General features: G+C 37.7%; 1 protein-coding gene across 1 annotated transcript; it reads right to left on the reverse strand.

The window, feature by feature from the left end:
* Nucleotides 1-1216: 1216 nt before the first annotated feature.
* UFM1 (ubiquitin fold modifier 1) lies at nt 1217-13867 on the reverse strand. The gene is made up of 6 exons (XM_068984431.1): nt 13788-13867; nt 13655-13711; nt 9216-9273; nt 5969-6008; nt 4567-4599; nt 1217-3236 (listed from the first exon to the last, which is right to left on the reverse strand). Coding segments are annotated over exons 1-6 (258 nt in total). The 5' UTR covers nt 13790-13867; the 3' UTR covers nt 1217-3168.
* Between the last annotated feature and the right edge of the window lie 7682 nt (nt 13868-21549).

A 21549-nucleotide genomic window follows, 5' to 3' on the forward strand; every position in this document is an offset into this window, starting at 1 on the left:
AAAACCCAAGGGAGTGTTAGCTGCTCAGTTGTGTTGCTCACTCTTTGCGACCTCACGGATTGTAGTCCGCAGGCTTCTAAGTAAACACACACATGATTTACCTACATAATATGCAGTTTTATAAATAGCCTTGGGAACACCAATATATAGTCAGTTATCTTACAAGTGCTCCATTTCAGTATATAAATGCTTCCAAGTTATAAATATTTCTAGGTCTTTGAGTAGAGACATGGTAGATATCCTTAGTATCTTAATTTGGGTACTAGGGGCTTAAATTGGACTGAATTTTCTTTCCATTGGCTTTTCTTTCAAATAACTGTTACTAAAAGACTTTTTTTTAAATCCAAAGGGGGAAAAAAATAACTGGACTTGGAACACTTTAAAAGGAGGCTTAATTCCCAGTGAGTCTCAAGAGACTGTTACAGCATCTCTGCACTCAGCTCCTGGAGAAGGGGCAGGAGGGAGAATACTAGATCCTAGAACATGTTCTACTCACTCTGACCCCTCAGACTTCATCTTATTCATCTGCAAAATTAAAGTGTTTCCCAGGTGGCTCAGTGGTAAAGAATCTGCCTGCCTGTGGGTTCCATCTGAGTCAGGAAGATCCCCTGGAGGAAATGGCAACCCACGCCAGTATTCTTACCTGAGAAATCCCATGGACAGAGGAGCCTAGCGCCTATACTCCATGGAGCTGCAAATTGTCGGGACAGGACTGAACGATTAAGCACACACACATAAAGTGAAAAGTTATAAATTCTCAAGCTAAGCTGAAAAGCAGAAATCATCAGGATTGCTTTTATATACAGAAATGCTTGCACATCATTCCACATTTAAAGAGTAAGAACTTTAGGGGTAGTTTCTAGAAGTCTGTATTCGTAATTTTCTAGGTCACTTTGATAATCACACAGGTTCAGGACCTACCAGCCTAAACACTTACTATAGACACTTAACTACACTTTCAATTTTATCTGAAAATGGACTGGCATTTGGAAGTATACATTCATTTCTAAGACCTATAGCCATTAATCATCTTTGTCCCCATCCCTTTTTTGGTCTACAATTGTTATATACTGCCTCAACAGATGTGTTAATTAAGCACTTTAATAATAAAATAAGAGTAGACAATATGGTTTATGGTGTAAGAAAATGTATTTTCACAAGATATGAATCATGTACCAATAAAGCACTTAAAACTAAATACACCACATTGAAACATTCTGCACAAAGAAGTTACAGATCATATTTAATAACATGTCTAGTTCTATACAAGAAAATATTTTTAAGACTTTACTGCAATAAAATTTTTCAACCAAAGAACAAGAATATTAAATAACTTATGAGACATCATAAAACCTATCTGTGTGACAAATCAGGAAGAATTTTGTGCTAAAAACAGAATGAGGGAAAATCTAAATAAGACAAAAAATTCAGAAAATAGGCATTCATAAATTTCTTGTTAATGGAGATTTAATGTTGTTAAAGACCAGGAGTCTTTAGGCATCAGAAAATAAAAATTTGCTTATAAAAATAAAAAATTCCACAAACATTAGTAACATACATTTCCAGCTCAGCACAAATGTCTTTGCTCTTTACAATTCAGAAGACTGCTAGTCATTGTCAAATATCTGAACCATGTCTTAACCAATATCATCTTTCGGATACTGATTCTGCTGCATAATTTTTTTTCCCCAATGAACCTACGGCCTATGCACATTTCAATAAAAATTGGCTTTAGAAATACTTTATTCATGAATAACTCAACACCTGTATCTTGAAGCTTATATTTTCCAGGCATCCAAAGTGCAAAACAGATACCAACCAACCAGGCCTGCCTCCAGAGACCTCAGCATTTAGAATACAGCAGGTCAAGTGCTGGTTCTCAATCACTATGAGCCCTCATCTTTCAAGATATGCATAGATACTAATGCCCTCACTAAGGGCAAACATAATCTTCCCTCATGTATATCTTTCTTTAAACTAAGGCGCATTCTGGAAACCGTATGTTGACAATGCCCATGTTATGCTTTCTCTGATCATCTTCAGCTCCTTGTAACAATGTCAAGTGTTTTGTTTTCCCTTCAGTTCTTTCCATAGCCTCTGTGGTTTTGTTTACCCAGTTTGGCCTTTTCTATGACACTCCTGTTACAGGTTTCTGCTTGCCTTCCCTTTTGATTCTTTTCTTCTTGCTAGAAGCCTAGTCATCTGGGCTTCCCCATTTTCCTTTCCTAGCTTCTTATTCACCCCACAACTATAATCTTAACGCTTCCTTATATGTTGGGTCTTCATTATGTATAATTAACCAGAATTTAAATTAGCATTTCTACGAGATCTGCTGTGAACTTTCAGATGTTCTTCTTTACACCTTCTCCCTGAAGGCTATTTAGAATTATCCTCAAAAAGATGATGGTTTCTTGAGGATTCCTATTTTAAAGGTTGTTTTAAAAGAGATCACTAAAGGAATGCATAGTTCAGCAACTGATGCTTCTACTTTATTCTTAATTCTCATCATTACAAGTACTGGAGTCTGCAAGATCATCGCTACAACTCCTCGGTGTGGGATACCTACCAATTTTACCCATAAGGGCTAGATGGAAAATGCAATTTTGGGCTCTCTGATGTCATTACAATTTATTAAGAACTCAAGAAGTCTGAAACTTTAAAACAAACTAAATGATAAGAGTTATTCATTGATATGATTCTTTATCATAAATGATATATAAGGAGGAACGCAACTATGTTTGTATCTGTGAGTCAGATGCTATCAACCCAACCTTCATGTGTGGATCCATAATCTTTTTTACATTTTTAATTCAGGGACAAGGAGGAAGATTCAGTAAATTTTAAGTTTCCAGATGTTCTCAGAAAGAATGACCAGAAGCATCCTCCGGTTGTAAGACACAGATGGTTGATCCATTCACCTCTGATGAACTACCTGTGTGTGCAGCGAGGCAGCAATGAAAGACTGATCCTCTGTGGTCATGGGGCCCTAGGCCTGGATGCGTTCTCTCCTCACGTGAAGTGTGAACAAGCATGGACAGACAGTCACCTTTCATTATGTCATCAATTACTGGTATTTTCATAGGATTTCAAATGCCTGATTCCAATTTTACAGTAATAACAATACCACTATTTACTCTGGAGGGGGTTTTACGTTCCAAGCGGCGGATATTAACAATGTCCAACACGATCTCTAGGAATTATTCGCAGTTCTGAACCGTGCTTTAGAAAAACATTTCCTACACAAACAGACAGAACAAAACGTTAGGCATTTAAAAAATGACATGCTCTCATTAACAATTCAACAATTAATATACAGAAGAAACAAAGGAGTGTCAAGTAGGTGCAAAGCTCAAAAATATTAGAACCCAAGTCTAGGCTCCTTAGGTCTTGCTCTTACGCTTCTCACATCCTCAAACCTGAAGTTGAGGCTTCTTATGTGTTGTTCTTACTGCTCTCACATCCTTACAACCCAACAAACGCCTGAAAATTTGAAAAAAGAACACTATCCACAAAAATAAAAAAAGAAAGGACACTACCCAAAGAAATACCACCAGACACAATCATCAATATTTGCTTTAATATATAATAAAATACTTGGGAGCAGGAAAAATAAGTGTAAATTACTACAAGTGACAAAAGTTTAGCAATCCTGACCTATTTTGGGTCTGGCTTGCCTACTGAGATTTTCTTCACACTTTATGATGCCCACAATTCAACTTTAAAGGGGAATCCAACAGGCAACATGTCAGAGTAAGAAGGAATTCAAATTAATATAAACTACTGGACATTTATAGAGTAAGAAAACACAAAAATCTTTAAACCCAAGTTTAAAAGTATCTATACAACAATTATATGGCTAAATTTACATTTCAATCCCAGGGCTTATGAGGACAATATAATTTTGTAGAAGTACTTAAAAAAATAACAGTTTAAAAATAACTACTTCTCAAGGCTGTATATTAAATCATGCTTAATTTAAAAATATTTTAACTGAACTATAAGCTAAGGAAGGTACATCTCAAATACATAACTGTCAGTTAAAAAGTTTAAGACTACTTTTACCCTTCCTGCTTGTTAGGGTATCAATATGTAGTGCTACATAATGTTAACACCTTGAAATTCGCAGTGCAGGCTAAGTCCCATGAAATTAAAATGACTGTACTTCTTCAAAATAATAAGTCAGTACTTATTGAATGTTTATTATGAATAACACAAACTTCTAAGCACTTACATGTACAACCTCACAACTATTTAATGAGATAGTTATTACAGAACACTATTCCCATTAGCGCACAATCTTACCTTAAGATTTTTTGTTACATGTATTAGTTAAAAAACTTTAATGCTCATTAGTCAGATTTTCCCTTTCTTGAAGCCAAAAGCATATAACTGATACACAAAATGTAACAAATTATTTACACGCTTAGGTAAAGACTGCCACACAATCTCTGAAAATCAGACATTATCTTGGTAAAATCCTATCAAGTCTAATTAGAATGAATTACATATTCATTATCAATTGATGTAGACAGCCTCACCGCACTGCCATGGATTGCAGATACTCACCAGCAGTCTGTGCAGGATTTATTCCTATTCCATCTAGAAAATAAGTTGTAAAATGACCTAAGTTATTTCTGAAGCTAAAAGGCTTTAACAGTAAGAAGAAGAAATGTGTCAAAATAATGTTGCTGTGGATACAGGCGTAAGCCGAACAGTTATGCCAAGAACATGAAGGTTATCTGTTGAAATCTCTCACTATTATGCCTTTACACATATCGCTGGACTAGACAATGTCTGTCAGTGAAACGACCCCAGTAAGTTCAACAGAGGATAGTTTTTCATACTGTTTTGCCAAATCTAGTGAAAAATAAAGCCAAAATACCTTAAGTATGCCATTCATCATTTAACATTGCTCTAAGGCATCAAATCTTGAGGCTGAAGAGCCAGAGTAATATAAGTTCCACCGACACTTGATAAAAGTTTACAAAGCACTCTCCCACGAGCTATTCATTTATGAATCTAAATCTTTCCAGAAAAGGAAGGATAGCTTTCTTCCAAATACAGACACATTTCAATGTGGCAGCATGCACAATTTTTTAGAATGAGAAATTCCATCATTATCTAAACCAAATCATACTACTTACTGCTCATTAAAGCCACATTCTCTTAGTCTAAATTTCTTAACTATACATGAACTACTCACCAGTACCTGGGACCATGACTTTGTACTCTTAATAGTTAAGCTTTTCCTGCCATCTTTGTTCCTCATCTTATTTCAGTATTTTCTCTTTGGGCTGGTTTCATTAATTATTTGTAGTATCCAAAGATAGTCAGAATTTAATTTATATTATCTAACTGGATAAAATCCTCATTATTGCAAGCCTGTAAGAACTGTTTTCTATCAGGAAAGCAACAGCAAGGGACAGCAAAGGTACATTCCTGCTTAGCTTCCTATATTCTAAAACCGTTTATGATACAGTAGAAAACACTTTGTTAAACAACAAGTTATTTTCAGCAATAATTTGGCATAAGGACATATGATATTATAATGTGCTGCGCTTAGTCGCTTGGTCATGTCTGATTCGGCAACCCCATGGACTATGGCCTGCCAGGCTCCTCTGTACATGGGATTTTCCAGGCAGGAATACTGGAATGGGTTCACACCCATCTCCAGGGAATCTTCCTGACCGAGAGATCGAACCCAGGTCCCCTGCACTGCAGGCGGATTCTTTAGCATCTGAGCCACCAGGGAAGCCCATAAACTACTGTACTACGTAACAAAAGCACAGGAAAAACGGAAGACACAATTATGAACAATAACTTCAACTTAAAGTGTTTACAATTATGTATATCATTTATGTTGATATAAGGTTTAGGGTTTTTGTATTTTAAGTCAATTTTAACTAATTTGGTTTCTTTTAAACAGCTAATAGCTCTGTTAATAAACAGGTTTAAGACAAATTCTTACCATTGGTAATAATTGCACTTGTTGCTGCAGGAACTTTAAACTAAAAAGGAAGAAAAGAAAAAAATACATATAAGCATATAAAATGCTAAGTATAAAAGATAGTTAGCAATGATAGGGTACATATAATCAATTCTATAATTTTAAACGTAATTTATCTTTTAGGATAAGTAACATCATCAAACAAAGTATTACAACCTGCTTTATCTTTAAAGAATAATGTGCTGCGCAAAGTTGCTTCATTTGTGTACAACTCTTTGCAGCTCCACGGACTGTACCACCTGGGCTCCTCTGTCTGTGCGGTTTCCCAGGCTAGAACCCTGGATTGGGTTGCCATTTCCTTCTCCAGGGGAATCTTCCCGACCCAGGGATTAAACCTGTGTCTCCTGCATTGGCAGGCAGGTTCTTTACCACTAGGGCCACCTGTTTTCTAAAAATTGCATTTCATTGTATTTAGGACACCAGAGACTGTAAAATGCATCTTGTTTTATGCACCATAAAAATGGAAAAACACTGTCAATGAATCTATAACCCAGTGTTTGATCTTTCAGACTTATACACGTTACTTTGGTCATATATAACGCTCAGGCACAAGTGAAAATAAAAGCTAAGTAACTGCTTAGAATAGTCCCAAAATTTCTTGGTAGAAATAGTCAGTTCAAACAAATGCTCTCTTGTGTTTAATATGGGATTGCAATAGTCCAATTAATGCCACCAAGAAATACCTCGAAGTACAAGTAGGGGTGCAGGTGATGTCAGTTGGACAATTATGTAACTGTTACATGGTCAACCATGACAGACAGCCTCCACTCATCTTTATTCAGAGATGTAAGTACCTTATGAGTCAATGAAATGTGGTATGGAGCTTATTGGTAGCTTAAAGGTAGAATTATTCTCTTAATGCTCTCATTTGTCAAAGTGTGTTCATAGCTCATTCATTTTTCCAATAATTTAATAAGCACTTCTATGCTACAGATTAGTTTTATAAATATTATAGTTTTATGATTAAGTTTGGAAAACACTAAGTTATACAGATGACACCACCCTTATGGCAGAAAGTGAAGAAGATCTAAAGAGCCTCTTGATGAAAGTGAAAGAGCAGAGTGAAAAAGTTGGCTTAAAGCTCAACATTCAGAAAACAAAGATCATGGTATCTGGTCCCATCACTTCATGGGAAATAGATGGGGAAACAGGTCAAACAGTGGCTGACTTTATTTTTCCGGGCTCCAAAATCACTGCAGATGGTGACTGCAGCCATGAAATTAAAGGACGCTTACTCCTTGGAAGGAAAGTTATGACCAAACTAGACAGCAAAGGAGATCAGTCCTGGGTGTTCACTGGAAGGACTGATGTTGAAGCTGTAACTCCAACACTTTGGCCACCTGATGAGAAGAGCTGACTCACTGGAAAAGATCCTGATGCTGGGAAAGATAGAGGGCAAGAGGAGAAGGGCATGACAGAGGATAAGATGGCTGGATGGCATCACCGACTCAATGGACATGGGTTTGGGTGGACTCTGGGAGTTGGTGATGGACAGGGAGGCCTGGCATGCTGTGGTTCATGGGGTCGCAAAGAGTCGGACAGGACTGAGCAACTGAACTGAACTGAAGTTAAACTGGGAATCTTTGCAAAATCCTTTAGTATGCTGCTAATATAGTTTATTTGACTCCAGGAAAATACAAAAAATAGTCAATAACGCCCCATACTTTTGGACCACTGATCCCAATCTCAGTTTTTAATGGTTATTTTATTTTTTTTGTGGTTCTAGTGGTCTGGGAAAACATTCTTTCTGGGAAATACTGCTCTCAGTATTTACAATAATCACACACCATAGTTGAGAAAAAACTAAGAGCTCATTTAAATTTATGAATTTAACAATCAAGTTTTAAAATAAGAACTTAACTACACATGAGAACAATTACTTGTTACAGGCCTATGTACCTAAAAAAAAAAAAACAATTTTATTGTCCATATGGCATATTCTTAACTGTAAATATCCTTTATGTTTTAAAAATTTTAAATAAACTTAAAGTAACTTCAAAATATACTTTAATAAATTTTAAACTAGTTAAGTTTTTATAGAGGTTGTAATACTTTTTAAATAAAACACCTAAATTATAGGCAATCTCAGATTTCTAAAACTTGAATATGACAAAGTTTCTAGTTGTTATTCTTAGTTATGTCCACTTTAAGTTACATATTTTCTTTAGTGGTAACATATTACATGACAATAAAAATCAAAAGCAACTACAGACACAATTTTTCCCTTTTCCAACCTATAGTAACAATGCTGTTTAACTGAAATTTGGGGAAGCTTTACTACTGATGTACATACAGAAACTACCACTTCTTTCTACAGTACTGACAAGTTTTTCTCCTAGATGCGAAGTTCCTCAGTTTTCATTTATTTCTACTTCAGATCCCACTGTGTTTTACAATTTAGGATGCTAAGAAGTTCCTCTCAGGCTTTGACAACTCATTATTTAAATTAATTTCTAGTCCTATGTTGGGGGATTTTATTTTTTATTAAGAGAATTATATTAGGGTTCTAAATCCACGGACAACTCAAGTCAACTCTTACTCTTACTGAAAGATTCCACAACATTAAATATAAATGCTATTATATTTTTACTCAAAATCATGTAATTGGGCAGGAAGGATAAGGTTTCCATTTTACAGATTAAGAAATTTCAGGAAGAGAGAAACTGTCATGTCAAACAAATAATTAATGACACAGTTAAAAGAGGAACCCTAAGTCTCCCAAGCCATAAGCTTCTCTTCTAATTGTCAAGTACAAACAGTTACTTTATAGATGCCTCTGATGAAAATCTTTGGAAACGTTTTATTTCTTAAAAACAGAAACTCAAATCATATTTTCAAAAACAACAGATTTTACTAACACTGCACATGCTCATAGAGAAAGGTTGAAAAACGTGATATATAATAAAATTATACTTCCAGAATCAAAGTTAGTAAAAATACAAGCATACAGTGTGAAGTTTTTAAAAAAATTGACATATCACTATCTTTTCAACTTCAATAAGGATTCTCCTTATAATTCAAGTTACATTAAATAAATGTGTCAATTTGTGTAACCCATTCTTGTATCTGTGGGTCTCAACTCTCACTCTTCTTTTACCTTTAAGTGAGGTTTAACTTTTGACACCATAAACCTAGCATGTAGATTTTTAAGACACATTTTGAGACACAAATTGTATTCTCTACAGGCTGTTCCAATTTCTATACTTACTTCTTCTGCTGCAAACTTTAAGACTGCTGTGAAAGGTGTACTTTCAGGAACACTGAGTCTGCAAGAATTAAAAAAGAATATTTTGAAAGGCTGATTTTTTAAGTCCTTTGTTACTTATTTCAGCTATTGTAGCAGACCTTGGCAAAGCTCTTTTGAGTCTGAGGTTGGCTATTCTGATTGTACACTATGTGCATTAACTCTAAAAAAGAAAGCAATAATTAGCCTTATAGCTGACATGGTGCCCTCAGGTCCACTTGAAAATGCATAACCTATACAGGTGTGGATTTGTACATGTTTAATACTTTGACAGAAATAGGTCTAGCATGTAGGTTGCTTCTTGTTTCCAAAAATGGATTTCAAAAAGTGGAATCTCTCCTCAATCTTAAGTACACTTTGCCACCTACAGTTTATCCTATGCAGGAATGTGATCGTTTTCATTAGAAGAGCAGGTTACCTGGGGAGCATCATCTTTTCGTGAACTTTTCTGTGCACTTTCAATCACCAAGTCAAAAATAATAGTCCAAATTGGTAAAAATGAGTATGTTTACTATGGCAAAATGCAAAGCGATTTCCCACCTTTACAACATATGAAAAAGGCTCATACAACACAATCTGAAATAACATTCTGAAGAGTGATGTGTGGTTTTGACTTGAATTGTGGCAAGTATATTCAAGATCACTGATAAACAATCAATCTGATAAACAATCAACTGTTCAACCTAACCATAAAAAAGAATTGACAGGTTAAACAGAGAAACAGGTTAAAAAATAAGCTATGTAAGATTTAACGTAAAACAAACTACAGTGAGTAAAGACAGAAACACAGAATCTCTTTCAAAGCTGAGAAAGTTAACATTCCTCTTGGAAACTTCTCTATTTGTCACCACTGTACTGTTCTCTAATGATTTAATACCAACTACCATATGTAACATTCTCAGGTATATATACCACCTCCTCACTCAGTCTACAGATTGAATGCTGAGTACAAAAATCATGACATCTGATGCTGCACATTACAATGATTTTCAATAAGTGAAGTGTGAATGGATTTCTTGGCTGCCATATTCCACTCCCCCAAAATACTGCTTAAGAGTGAAAACAGAACATGTTTTTTTCCCCTTCCTTTTTTATATGGAATAAAAAGAGACAAACAAGATTTTAAAGAATAGCCATTTATTTAAAAAATACCTAATAAACTGGTAATGTAAAAATTTACAAAACCAGGAATAGTACTTTGCAAGTATTTCCATAGTTTACTTACAGTTCAGAACCTGAGAATCGCTGTCCTAAAACTCTTGCCTGTAGAGAACTTCTAAAACTTTGGGGTTTCAATTCACTTTTGCACTAGAGACAGGAAATGTCCTTGTACCATATAATTAAATGTCATGCTGATACTCATTAACAAAAGTTTCTCTCCACAGATTAAATTGGTGTGACTATCCAAAAAAAATCCAATAAAACAGAAAAGCATATTTTAGTGAATGTTCTGACAGAAAATTGCACAGGGACTGGGAGTTACTTTCACTCCAGAGACTTTATCTAGATCTGACGCCCTTGAGTTTGCCAGTCACATCACTTACTCTTACATTACATTGGTATTTTGAAAAGATGCCAACCATCCTGTATACTGAGGTGACCTTTTAAAGTAAACTACTGGCATTTTTTTTTTAAATAAAAAATCTCACATAAACAGAAGTATGGCATAACTTGACCAGTGTTATAAAGAATGAAGCTTGTATAGGACACTTAGAGAAGGGTGACATGAACTTTCTATACCATCACAGAAATTGTCATGGAGGTGAAATTTTAATCATTAAAGGATGTTAGCAGGTAGTGGTACTCACAAAACTACATTCCAAGCACAGAAGACAATGTGTGCCAGAGCAGGCAGATTTCAAAACATTTGCTGTCAATATGCAACTAGGATGGCTGAAACTTTAAATGATGGTGGTAGTGAGGGGGCTGGGGAGGTGAGGCAGGGAGTTAAGACTGGAGAGACTGGAATTAGACTGCAAGAGTCAGAGTGAAAGGCAGTCAGTCCTGTCCACTCTTTGTGATGCTATGGGCTGTAGCCCGCCAGGCTCCTCTGTCCCTGGAATTCTCCAGGCAAGAATACTGGAGTAAGTAGCCGTTCCCTTCTCCAGGGGATCTTCCCAACCGAGGGATGGAACCCAGGTCTCCTGCACTGCCGGCAGATTCTTTACCATCTGAGCTGAAAGAGTCTATGGTGTTTCTAATGCATCCTGTACATGACAGAGAATGTTTGATTCCAACATTTCTATAACCAAGTAGCAACATCAACAAGGAATCAATTAACAAGCAAAACTAACCATAAAAAATGGGACATTCCCCCAGAATAAATCTACAACTGCAACATCCTTTCTAGAATGCAACCGTTAGCAACTCAAAAAGACGCTTCTCTGTTACAGTACATATCTACCTGCCTGACAAGTGAAAAGTGGCCTTAAAAAGTTAAAGCATGTTTTCCCACAAATCTCAGAGCTGCTTTTACTTACATACTCTTAAAAGATGATGCTGTGAAACATGCCACAACGTATGTGTGGCATATTGCTGCACTCAATATGCCAGCAAATTTGGAAAACTCAGCAGTGGCCACAGGACTGGAAAATGTGTTTTCATTCCAATCCCAAAAAAAGGCAATGCCAAAGAATGTTCAAACTACCACACAACTGCAACTTATCTCACATGCTAGCAAAGTAATGCTCAAAATTCTCCAAGACAGGGTTCAATAGTATGTGAACCGTGAATTTCCAGATGTTCAAGCTGGATTCAGAAAAGGCAGAGGAAACAGAGATCAAACTGCCAACATCTGCTGAATCACGAAAAAAGCAAGAGAGTTCCAGAAAAACACCTACTTCTGCTTTACTGGCTATGCCAAAGCCTTTGACTGTGTGGATCCCAACAAACTGTGGGAAATTCTTCAAGATGGGACTACCAGACCACCTGACCTGTCTGAGAGTGAAAGAGGAGGGGGAAAAATTGGCTTAAAACTCAACATTCAGAAAACCAAGATCATGGCATCTGGTCCCATCACTTCATGGGAAACAGATAGGGAAACAGTGGAAATGGTGACAGACTTTTATTTTGGGGGGCTTCAAAATCACTGCAGATGGTGACTGCAGCCATGAAATTAAAAGATGCTTGCTCCTTCAAAGAAAAGTTATGAACAACCTAGCCAGCATATTAAAAAACAGAGACATAAAGTAGCCAACAAAGGTCTGTCTAGTCAAAGCTATCGTTTTTCCAGTAGTCATGTATGGATGTGAGAGTGGACTATAAAGAAAGCTGAGTGCTGAAGAATTGATGCTTTTGAACTGTGGTGCTGGAGAAGACTCTTGAGAGTCCCTTGGACTGCAAGGAGATCCAACCAGTCCATCCTAAAGGAAATCAATTCTGGATATTCATTGGAAGGACTGATGTTAAAGCTGAAACTCCAATACTCTGGCCACCTGATGTGAAGAACTGACTCATTGGAAAACATCCTGATGCTGCGAAAGACTGAAGGCGGGAGGAGTAGGGGATGACAGAGGATGAGATGGTTGGATTGCATCACCACTCATTGGATATGAGTCTGAGTAAACTCTGGGAGTTGGTGTTGGACAGGAGGACCTGGTGTGCTGCAGTCTATGAGGTCACAAGGAGTCGGACATGACTGAGAGACTGAACTGAAAACATACATGTTATATACCTTTTATATACACATATCCATATACAAACTATACATACAACTACACACACACACTAAACTAGAGGCCTGCCAGCAAACTCATTCAGTCAACATGTATTAAGCGAACTGGTACCACTTTCAGGCACTCTTATATAGTTACTGATGCTGCCTTACTCCTTCTTCCCTCCCTCCTTCTCATTCTTTTCCAGAGCCAGTTGACATACTGATGACAATACTCCGGTGTAAAGGCAGAAATCAGAGATGATGAGAAGAGACAGTTAAGGGCTCTACTTTGTTAAGCCCAACTATCGTGGGAGTCATATCAATGGGAATCAAGGGCCTGACGTTCTGGTCATTTCGGAACCTGGGCTGGCAGGCCTTGCCTTACTTCCCCGAACAGCTGGTCAGAGCGGTGAAAGGCCTGTCCAGTTATAAGCAGATCCAGACTGTATTAAGAATCCCAGCAAATCTCCAGGGCCCGGTCCACACGTGCCCCTACTCCACCACCCCCAAAACGAGTTCCGAAGAGAGCTCGGAAACCAGCAACGACGTTCCCATCACACACCCCCGCACAGGCTCGTGCCCGGGCAAGCTGATATACTTACACGATAACCCCGTTCAGGTGAGTGGGGCGGGCTCGGGGAGAGGAGAGGAACGCGCACTGCTGAGGTGGCGGCCGCTGGGATGGCTCGAGTCGCCTTCCCCCCAACTCTACAGCTCCTCCACCCCCTACCGCGGCCGAACTACTCACACTTTGTATGGCAGCCGCGGGTCCGACGTCAGTGTGATCTTAAAAGAAACTTTCGACCTGAGGAAGAGAGAGGGAGAGAGTAAGGTCGGGCAGCGGGACCGCGGAATGGGGCGGCTGGAAAGCCAACACTTACATGGTGCCGCCGTTCGGGACCGAAACCTCGCAGCAAACCCGTGCGGAAGCTCCCACTTCCACCCCGGCGTCTTTCCCAACTCAGGTCCACGTCTTCTTCCGCAAGCTGGGGTCCTCCGAAGATGCGGCTGTCCAAAGCACTGCCTGAAAATTGGACCCAGAGGCTCAAGTTGGGCGGAGCTTACAAGATCAAATAGCGAATGCTTTTGTGTGTATATTTCTGGAACACAGTTTCGGGTCGTATGGAAAGAATACTCTTTTACTTGAAGTGATTTTTCTTCCGTATTTTTAGTTAGGCAGCACAGAGACAGTGAGACTCAAGGTCCCAGTTTGTAAGTCGGGCGGAAGTATGGGTCCCGGGAGGCGGTGGAAGAGCTGAGCGGTGGGGAGGATTGTGGGCCGGGCCGGAGGCGGGCACGCTCCTACGTTGCCGAGGCAACATGAGCGCGGAGACGCTCCAGTGATGCTCAAGAAGCGGGAATCCGCACCCACTGTTAATATTAGTATTTTCTACCTGCCCAGCTACCTAATCATGTTGTAGGTTTCTCATAATTTAGCTCTAAAGTTTTTGATTTCCACAGATAAGAAACTTAACAAGTTGGTGGGAAAGACAAGATCCCTGCACTTGAGGTACCTGAAGTCTAGTTGAGAAGAGAAATCCCGCAAACAGATTTCAATAGTTTGTGATCTAATAGGATTAAAGCAGGGAATAAGGTTGCCTATTATCAGTTACATTTGTTCAGCTTAATAGCAAATTTTAATCCTTTCTATGTGTCAGGCACTAAAGCTAAATTCTGAGTATGCTGGTGTGAATAAGGTACGTAGGTCCAACCTTCTGGAGTCTAACAGAAGTTCTTGTATAACGAGAGAAGAAGACTGTATTTCCTCTAATTTTTTATTACAAATCCAAGCATCTATGTCTGGATGACAAAACATCCTCTTATGATGTCTGTAAGGACCTTTTAAAAGGAACATTGCAATGAATAGACAAAATGGGAATAGACTAATATAAACTAATAGACTAATATAATGGAGAAAATGGTTAATATTTAGTATATTATGTTACATTCTTAAGGAGAGGAAACTAAGAGAGGAATAGGGGAGCAACTGTAGTGGCAGTGCTGAAAACAAATTTCATCTTTGCCTTAATTTCATAAATTACTAATTTTCTGTATTGGTATCTATCCATGCATGATTCCGACTGTAGGGAAAAAAGACTTTGATATTCTTAAGACAGTCACTGTCTTCTACACTTTTAAAAATATATGTCTTGCCATATATGTAGCAGCATAGAAGCAAATGTCTACTGATAGATTTGGGGATCAACAGTTATAGATTAGCTCAATATTACTTTTTCTTTTTAATTTGCTAAGACATCTAGCAAAATTTAGCAAATATAACAAAAGAAGGATCTTCTTATTTATTGAAAAGTTGATATGTCAAAATATATTTAATAAGTCTAAACTTGAAGCAAACTGGATTTTAGGAGGTTATTGGAAAATGTAACATTTTAGGACAACAAACAGCATAAGTGGACTAATGTGTTTTGGAAGGGGTCCAGTTAGCATCATGCAGAGGCAGAAATGGTTGTGGAACTGCATGGTGTGATCATATTAGAACTCATTAAATATCATTGAGACATCCCAATATTCTTTTTCCAAAAGCATATACAGCTCTCATTATTAGAAATGGGAGGGATATTAAATTTACTTAAGGATGAAAAGAATATGCTGACAGAGTCATAAAATTCTTCTTACCAGTTATTTCTGTAGCCAGATTTAAATGAAGTAGAAAACATGTCAGATTTAGATGCCAACTTATTTTTATCTTTCTCTTTCACCCTAATTTGACTGTATTTGGAATTATGACTAAAATCACCTGATAGTCAAGTTTTTTTAATCCTGGATGGTTTGTGCTTGGGTAAACCTTAGGGTCTTCTACTCCAAACATTTTATATTACAGGAAACAAAATATATACCAATGCTTTAGCAATAAATGGATTGTTTTATAGAGGTTTAATTTGGTCAAGCTGGTTTTAGAAAAGGCAGAGGAACCAGAGATCAAATTGCCAACATCCTCTGGATTGTGGAAAAAGCAAGAGAGTTCCAGAAAAACATCTATTTCTGCTTTATTGACTATGCCAAAGCCTTTGACTGTGTGGATCACAAGAAACTGTGGAAAATTCTGAAAGAGATGGGAATACCAGACCACCTGACCTGCTTCTTGAGAAACGTGTATGCAGGTCAGGAAGCAACAGTTAGAACTGGACATGGACAACAGACTGGTTCCAAATAGGAAAAGGAGTACATCAAGGCTGTATATTGTCACCCTGCTTATTTAACTTACATGCAGAGTACATCATGAGAAACGCTGGACTGGAAGAAACACAAGCTGAAATCAAGATTGCCGGGAGAAATATCAATAACCTCAGATATGCAGATGACACCACCCTTTTGGCAGAAAGTGAAGAGGAGCTAAAAAGCTTCTTGATGAAAGTGAACGTGGAGAGTGAAAAGGTTGGCTTAAAGCTCAACATTCAGAAATCGAAGATCATGGCATCTGGTCCCATCACTTCATGGGAAATAGATGGAGAAACAGTGGAAACAGTGTCAGACTTTATTTTTTGGGGCTCCAAAATCACTGCAGATGGTGATTTCAGCCTTGAAATTAAAAGACGCTTACTCCTTGGAAGGAAATTTATGACCAACCTAGATAGCATATTGAAAAACAGAGATATTACTTTGCCAACAAAGGTCTGTCTGGTCAAGGCTATGGTTTTTCCGGTGGTCATGTATGGATGTGAGAGTTAGACTGTGAAGAAAGCTGAGCGCAGAAGAATTGATGCTTTTGAACTGTGGTGTTGGAGAAGACTCTTGAGAGTCCCTTGGACTGCAGGAAGATCCAACCAGTCCATCCTAAAGGAGATCAGTCCTGGGTGTTCATTGGAAGGATTGATGCAGAAGCCGAAACTCTAATACTTTGGCCACCTCATGCAAAGAGTTGACTCATTGGAAAAGACCCTTATGCTGGGAGAGATTAGGGGCAGGAGAAGAAGTGGACGACAGAGGATGAGGTGGCTGGATGGCATCACTGACTCGATGGACATGAGTTTGAGTGAACTCCAGGAGTTGGTGATGGACAGCGAGGCCTGGTGTGCTGTGATTCATGGGGTTGCAAAGAGTTGGACACGACTGAGCAACTGAACTGAACTGAACTGAATTTGGTCATATTCCCCCAACCCCAATCCTCTAGCAATTCTTTGTATAACTGGCGCAATGAATAATGGCTCAAAATCTATCAAGATTTTTTGTGCTAGGTATTATGTTAAGCATTTAGTGTAAGTGGAATCACAAAATATAGACTTTAAACTTTCATTGACCTTAGCTATAGTAATTCAATGACAAGATGTCTTATTCAAAGAGAACGATCTGTCAGACAAAAGTATGGGAAAATATGTAGATACTATGTTGATCCTTGTAAGTACTATACAGTTAGAGACTGCCTTACATTCTTGTAAACCTGAGAACAATGAAATATAGCTGAGATTAGAGTTTAGCAAGACCAGGCAACAGCCTTAGAGGAGATTACACCCTGAAATGTGCTGCCACTGATTACTATGGTGACATACATTTCCCAATTATTTCCTGAAATTTAATGAAGGAAAATAAAATGAACAAGAGTTGACCTTATAAATGTGAGACTTAATCACAAAATTTGCAGTATTTTAACTACTGAAATTATCACCTTTATTGCCAAAAAGCATTTAAATTGTATAAAGGAGGAATTTACTAGTCTTGCATAATTAATGTTTTCTCTGTAAATACTACGTGAATTATCTGTCTAATGGAAATACACTTATTGGAAAAAATTAGAGTCCTCTCTCACAAATCTACTCCAAACACAGGATGTGTTTCTTCTACATACCAGTAGCTCTATGAGGTCAGTACTAGTTATTTTCTATTTTCAGGAGAGGAGAGTAGCCCATGGAAATTAAATAACTTATCCTAAATATAAGTAAGTGACTGAAATGAGATTGAACTCAGATATCTGGTATTAAAAACTGAGTTTTAACACTACAAAAGGTTAAGGATTTAAGTCATATCCTTAACTAGTAGCAACCAAGTCTTCAAGGTAGGAAATATTTTTATCCTTATTTCACAAGTAGGGAAGTTAAGACACAAAAATGCTAAGTAATTTTTTTGAGGTCACACCACTGATGACCATTAAAATATTAATATTATTGATATTGCTGGTCTTAAATATATTTTAAAATTATTTACAACTCTCCATCATACCTAACAGAGCAAGAAATGGTCATTGATAATATTCTCTTATATTTATACAACATTTTGTTCTTTTTGAAAAGTTTTGCATTCACTGTCTTATTTGTTGTCTAAAATAAAACATACAAAGCACTTGTGATGTGTACTATTATCTTTTTTAAAAATGAGGAAATGGACAAAAGAGGCTTTGAACAGGTCTAGGGTAACACACATGATTTGTGAGGAAATAGTGACAAAGCATAGTTATTGATGTTTCTTTACAAAATTTGATCATATACAAAGTTTATTTTTAGTAGTAAAATACAAATAATTGAATGGTAAATCCATTTGATGAGCTTGTCAAGGAATTCTTACTCAGTTTTTATGTCCCATCAGTATCTAGCATATAGCAGGTACTCAATCAATATTTGTTGAATTAATTAATGTTACTTTAAAAAACTGTTGTAGATGCTTCCTAATTACAGTAATGTTTTACAGTCCATTAACTGCAGTCATCAATGTTCTTAATGCAGTAGACTATACACTTTGATTCTTGCTTTGTTCTTATTTTAAGGCTTATCTATTCAAAGGACAGACTCCTCACTCAATTTATGGCTACTGGTGACAGCAGAGGTTAGAAAAAGCTAATTAAAGATTCTTATCAGATATTATCAAATGAAGAAGCCATTTAAATAAAACATGAATATCCTCACATTTTCCCACACCATTACTTTATGTGACATGTTTGTACTGAATCAGAGACCTTGCACTGGAAATCTCATTATTGGTTCTCTTAGGATTATATACTTCTTAGAGATGAGGAATTGCTCAGTGATATTAGCAATTGCTTTGCTAATATTGATATTAGCACTGAAGGAAAGTTGCAAGGCTCAAGGTAGCCTGGAGTTAAAACTCCCCTCTAGGTCCTCCCCACCATTCTATGCCAAACAAAGAACTGTCTCACTTGAGGAAGAAAATGGACCTTAAGATTGATTACGCCCAGCTCCCAGCTGGTCCAGCCTCTGGCTGATCTCCAAAATTCCTTGCCCCAGCCGTTTAAGAGATAACTACTCTGAAAAACCTTGGAGAAAAATAGGCCCCCTTAAGACAGTAACTTTCCACATACATGCCTATATAATACTTACTCTTTTCTTGGGTAAGTGCAGCAGCTCGCTAATCTGACTGCTGCCCCTTCTTGCCTCATGAAAGGTCATCTGTTCCTGTAAAGTGCTGGTCTCATTCTTTTTTTGAACCTTGCCTTCTCTAACTCCCTTACCTTACAAGCACCACCTTTCTTGTATGGTGGTGGTGGGGGATAGCAGGGTTGAGCTGGTAACAATGGCCCAGGGGCAGTTTGGTGTTTGGCCTGTACAGTGTGGCTAAGTGAGTATTACCATTTGGTGCAGATATAAATGGCTCAGCACCTGTCGTCCTAATCACACTTTCATGTTTTCTATTGATCCCGGGCAGTCATTTGAGCTTCTGAACCTTAGTGTGAATGATAGGATTTAGGGACATCAACCCAGGTGCCAGGCAGCTAGAGACCACTCCCATAACCCAAAGGTTACCAGAACTATTCAAGCTAGCCAATCCTAAGCTGTTTACCTGCCCCTGCCTTGCCTTTTCTGCAGAAATTCCTATGAAGGCTCTCGTATAGGCGTTTCTTCCTCACTCCTTCCTGCTTATGCCTCTTGACCAAAACCTGGTGATTTTCATTTGGCCCTGTGTGGCTGGTGTGTCCCCTTCTCTCGGGAAATGTGAATTGAAAATTTTTTAATGGCATCAACCTCTTTGTGTCATCATTCAGTCATCTCTATAAATGAAAATCCCATGGGTATGAAGAAGGAATTCATAGGGCCTGGACTCCATCTTAGGCCTGTTCATGCTGATCATGCTCGGCCACCTTTCCAATGGACTCTGAACTCTGTGTTTAGTGCCTATGAAAACAACAACAGAAGGATAAAACCCCCTCCAGACAGGGGAACCTTGAAGATCGTATCTAGGTATCTAGGTTACTCATCGCCTAAGAGAAAACATACACTAATCACCCCTTCCTCCAGACAGGCCATACATTTTTCTGTATCAATCGGAGTGTAACCTCGGGTTTATTGATTATGGGCTAATTGTTTGACTGTTTGAGCACATGAGCATGCAGCACGTGAGAGATGGGGTTATTGGGATTGTATTTTCCTTGGTTTATGTAAGTCTCAAGGAATTTGGAGAGGTGGGTTCAGACACATACACATGGGGTATAAAAGATTTTCACAAAAGCTGGTCAGGGTCCTTGGCTAAGAGGAGACTGTGTGTTGGGCCCGCCGGTGTAATAAACTGCACTCCACTATCTGCATTGTCTTTCTGAGTGAGTTTGTTTCCCGGAACTCATGGCTACAACAGGTACAATAATTGGGACATTATTTGATAAATGAGTGAATTTACATTGTCTTTAGTAAAGGAATAACAATTCATTATCTTGTAAAATTACCAAAATACATTTCTGGTTTAATAAAGTCTTATGCCAATTATCTGTAAGACAGCCTTTCTAAATTTCCTTTGAAAACACTGATGAAAGCATTAAAGAAAACCTGAGCAATGACTTTGTAGCAAAAAGAATAAACAAACTTAGTCTCCCAAGAATTTGAAGGATTAGTTTAAACCAAAATATCGTTTTAATCTTAAAAAAAGATAATAGATTATGAAAACAGGAAATTTTGTGATAGAAAAAGATAAATTCTGAAAATAAAGATATACAGATTAAACAGAAATTTTAAAAAGAGTGAAAAATAGAAATAAATGAGTTGAAATTTTATTACTAAGCTAAAACTTCTGAGCATAATAGGACAACAGAGCCTGATCGACTCCCCTGCAATTACATGACTAGAAAACTAAATAAAATGTATGAGACAATTATTTCCTATAGACTATAGAACTATTTTCTATAGACTATAGAAAAACAAGCAAGGTGAGTCCTTTGAATACGGGAGCTTTCTGCTTATGAACCATGACACGTGGAGAGGAAGGCAAGCAGAGTCCAGTGCTCTCAGGAGACCAGAAATTAGAATTTTAGGAGTCATAGATGTACAGAATTTTCAGGGCAGAAATCAGAGAGGGGAGAGTTGCAAAGAGAAAGTCTAAGATCATCAGAGGGTCTTTCATTGAGTGTTTATTTGCATATGCATATGAAGAAATTCCTTTAGGCTAGGGATACAGGCAGAGGCGATTGAAACTGAAAAGCAGTAAGCCTAACAACACCAGTGCACAAAGAAGTGAAAACAATGTGTGTTTCCACTTACCAAGTGAAAGACCTTAATACACAAGCCATTAATTAGAATCTTCTAGAGGGCTATCCCTTAGTAGTAGTTCTATGTTAACTATAGGCTCAATGGTGTACTTTACTCACACAAACAAGCTTCAACAGCCAGGCCTCAAAAGGTTCAAACTGATTCAAAGTAATTTAATTATATGTTAAAACATCACTCTGTTCTTTTTAAAGGACTACAACAC

Source organism: Capricornis sumatraensis, chromosome 12, assembly GCF_032405125.1.
Source record: "Capricornis sumatraensis isolate serow.1 chromosome 12, serow.2, whole genome shotgun sequence".
Classification (NCBI taxonomy): Eukaryota; Metazoa; Chordata; class Mammalia; order Artiodactyla; family Bovidae; genus Capricornis; species Capricornis sumatraensis.

What these genes read in the sequence shown, in the direction of transcription:
- UFM1 (XM_068984431.1), bottom strand. An exon ending in CCGCGGCTGCCATACAAAGT is followed by an intron (nt 9,274 to 13,654) that starts GTGAGTAGTTCG and finishes TAATTCTTGCAG; the next exon opens with ACTCAGTGTTCCTGAAAGTA. An exon ending in AAATCCTGCACAGACTGCTG is followed by an intron (nt 3,237 to 4,566) that starts GTGAGTATCTGC and finishes CTGTTTGTGTAG; the next exon opens with GAAATGTTTTTCTAAAGCAC.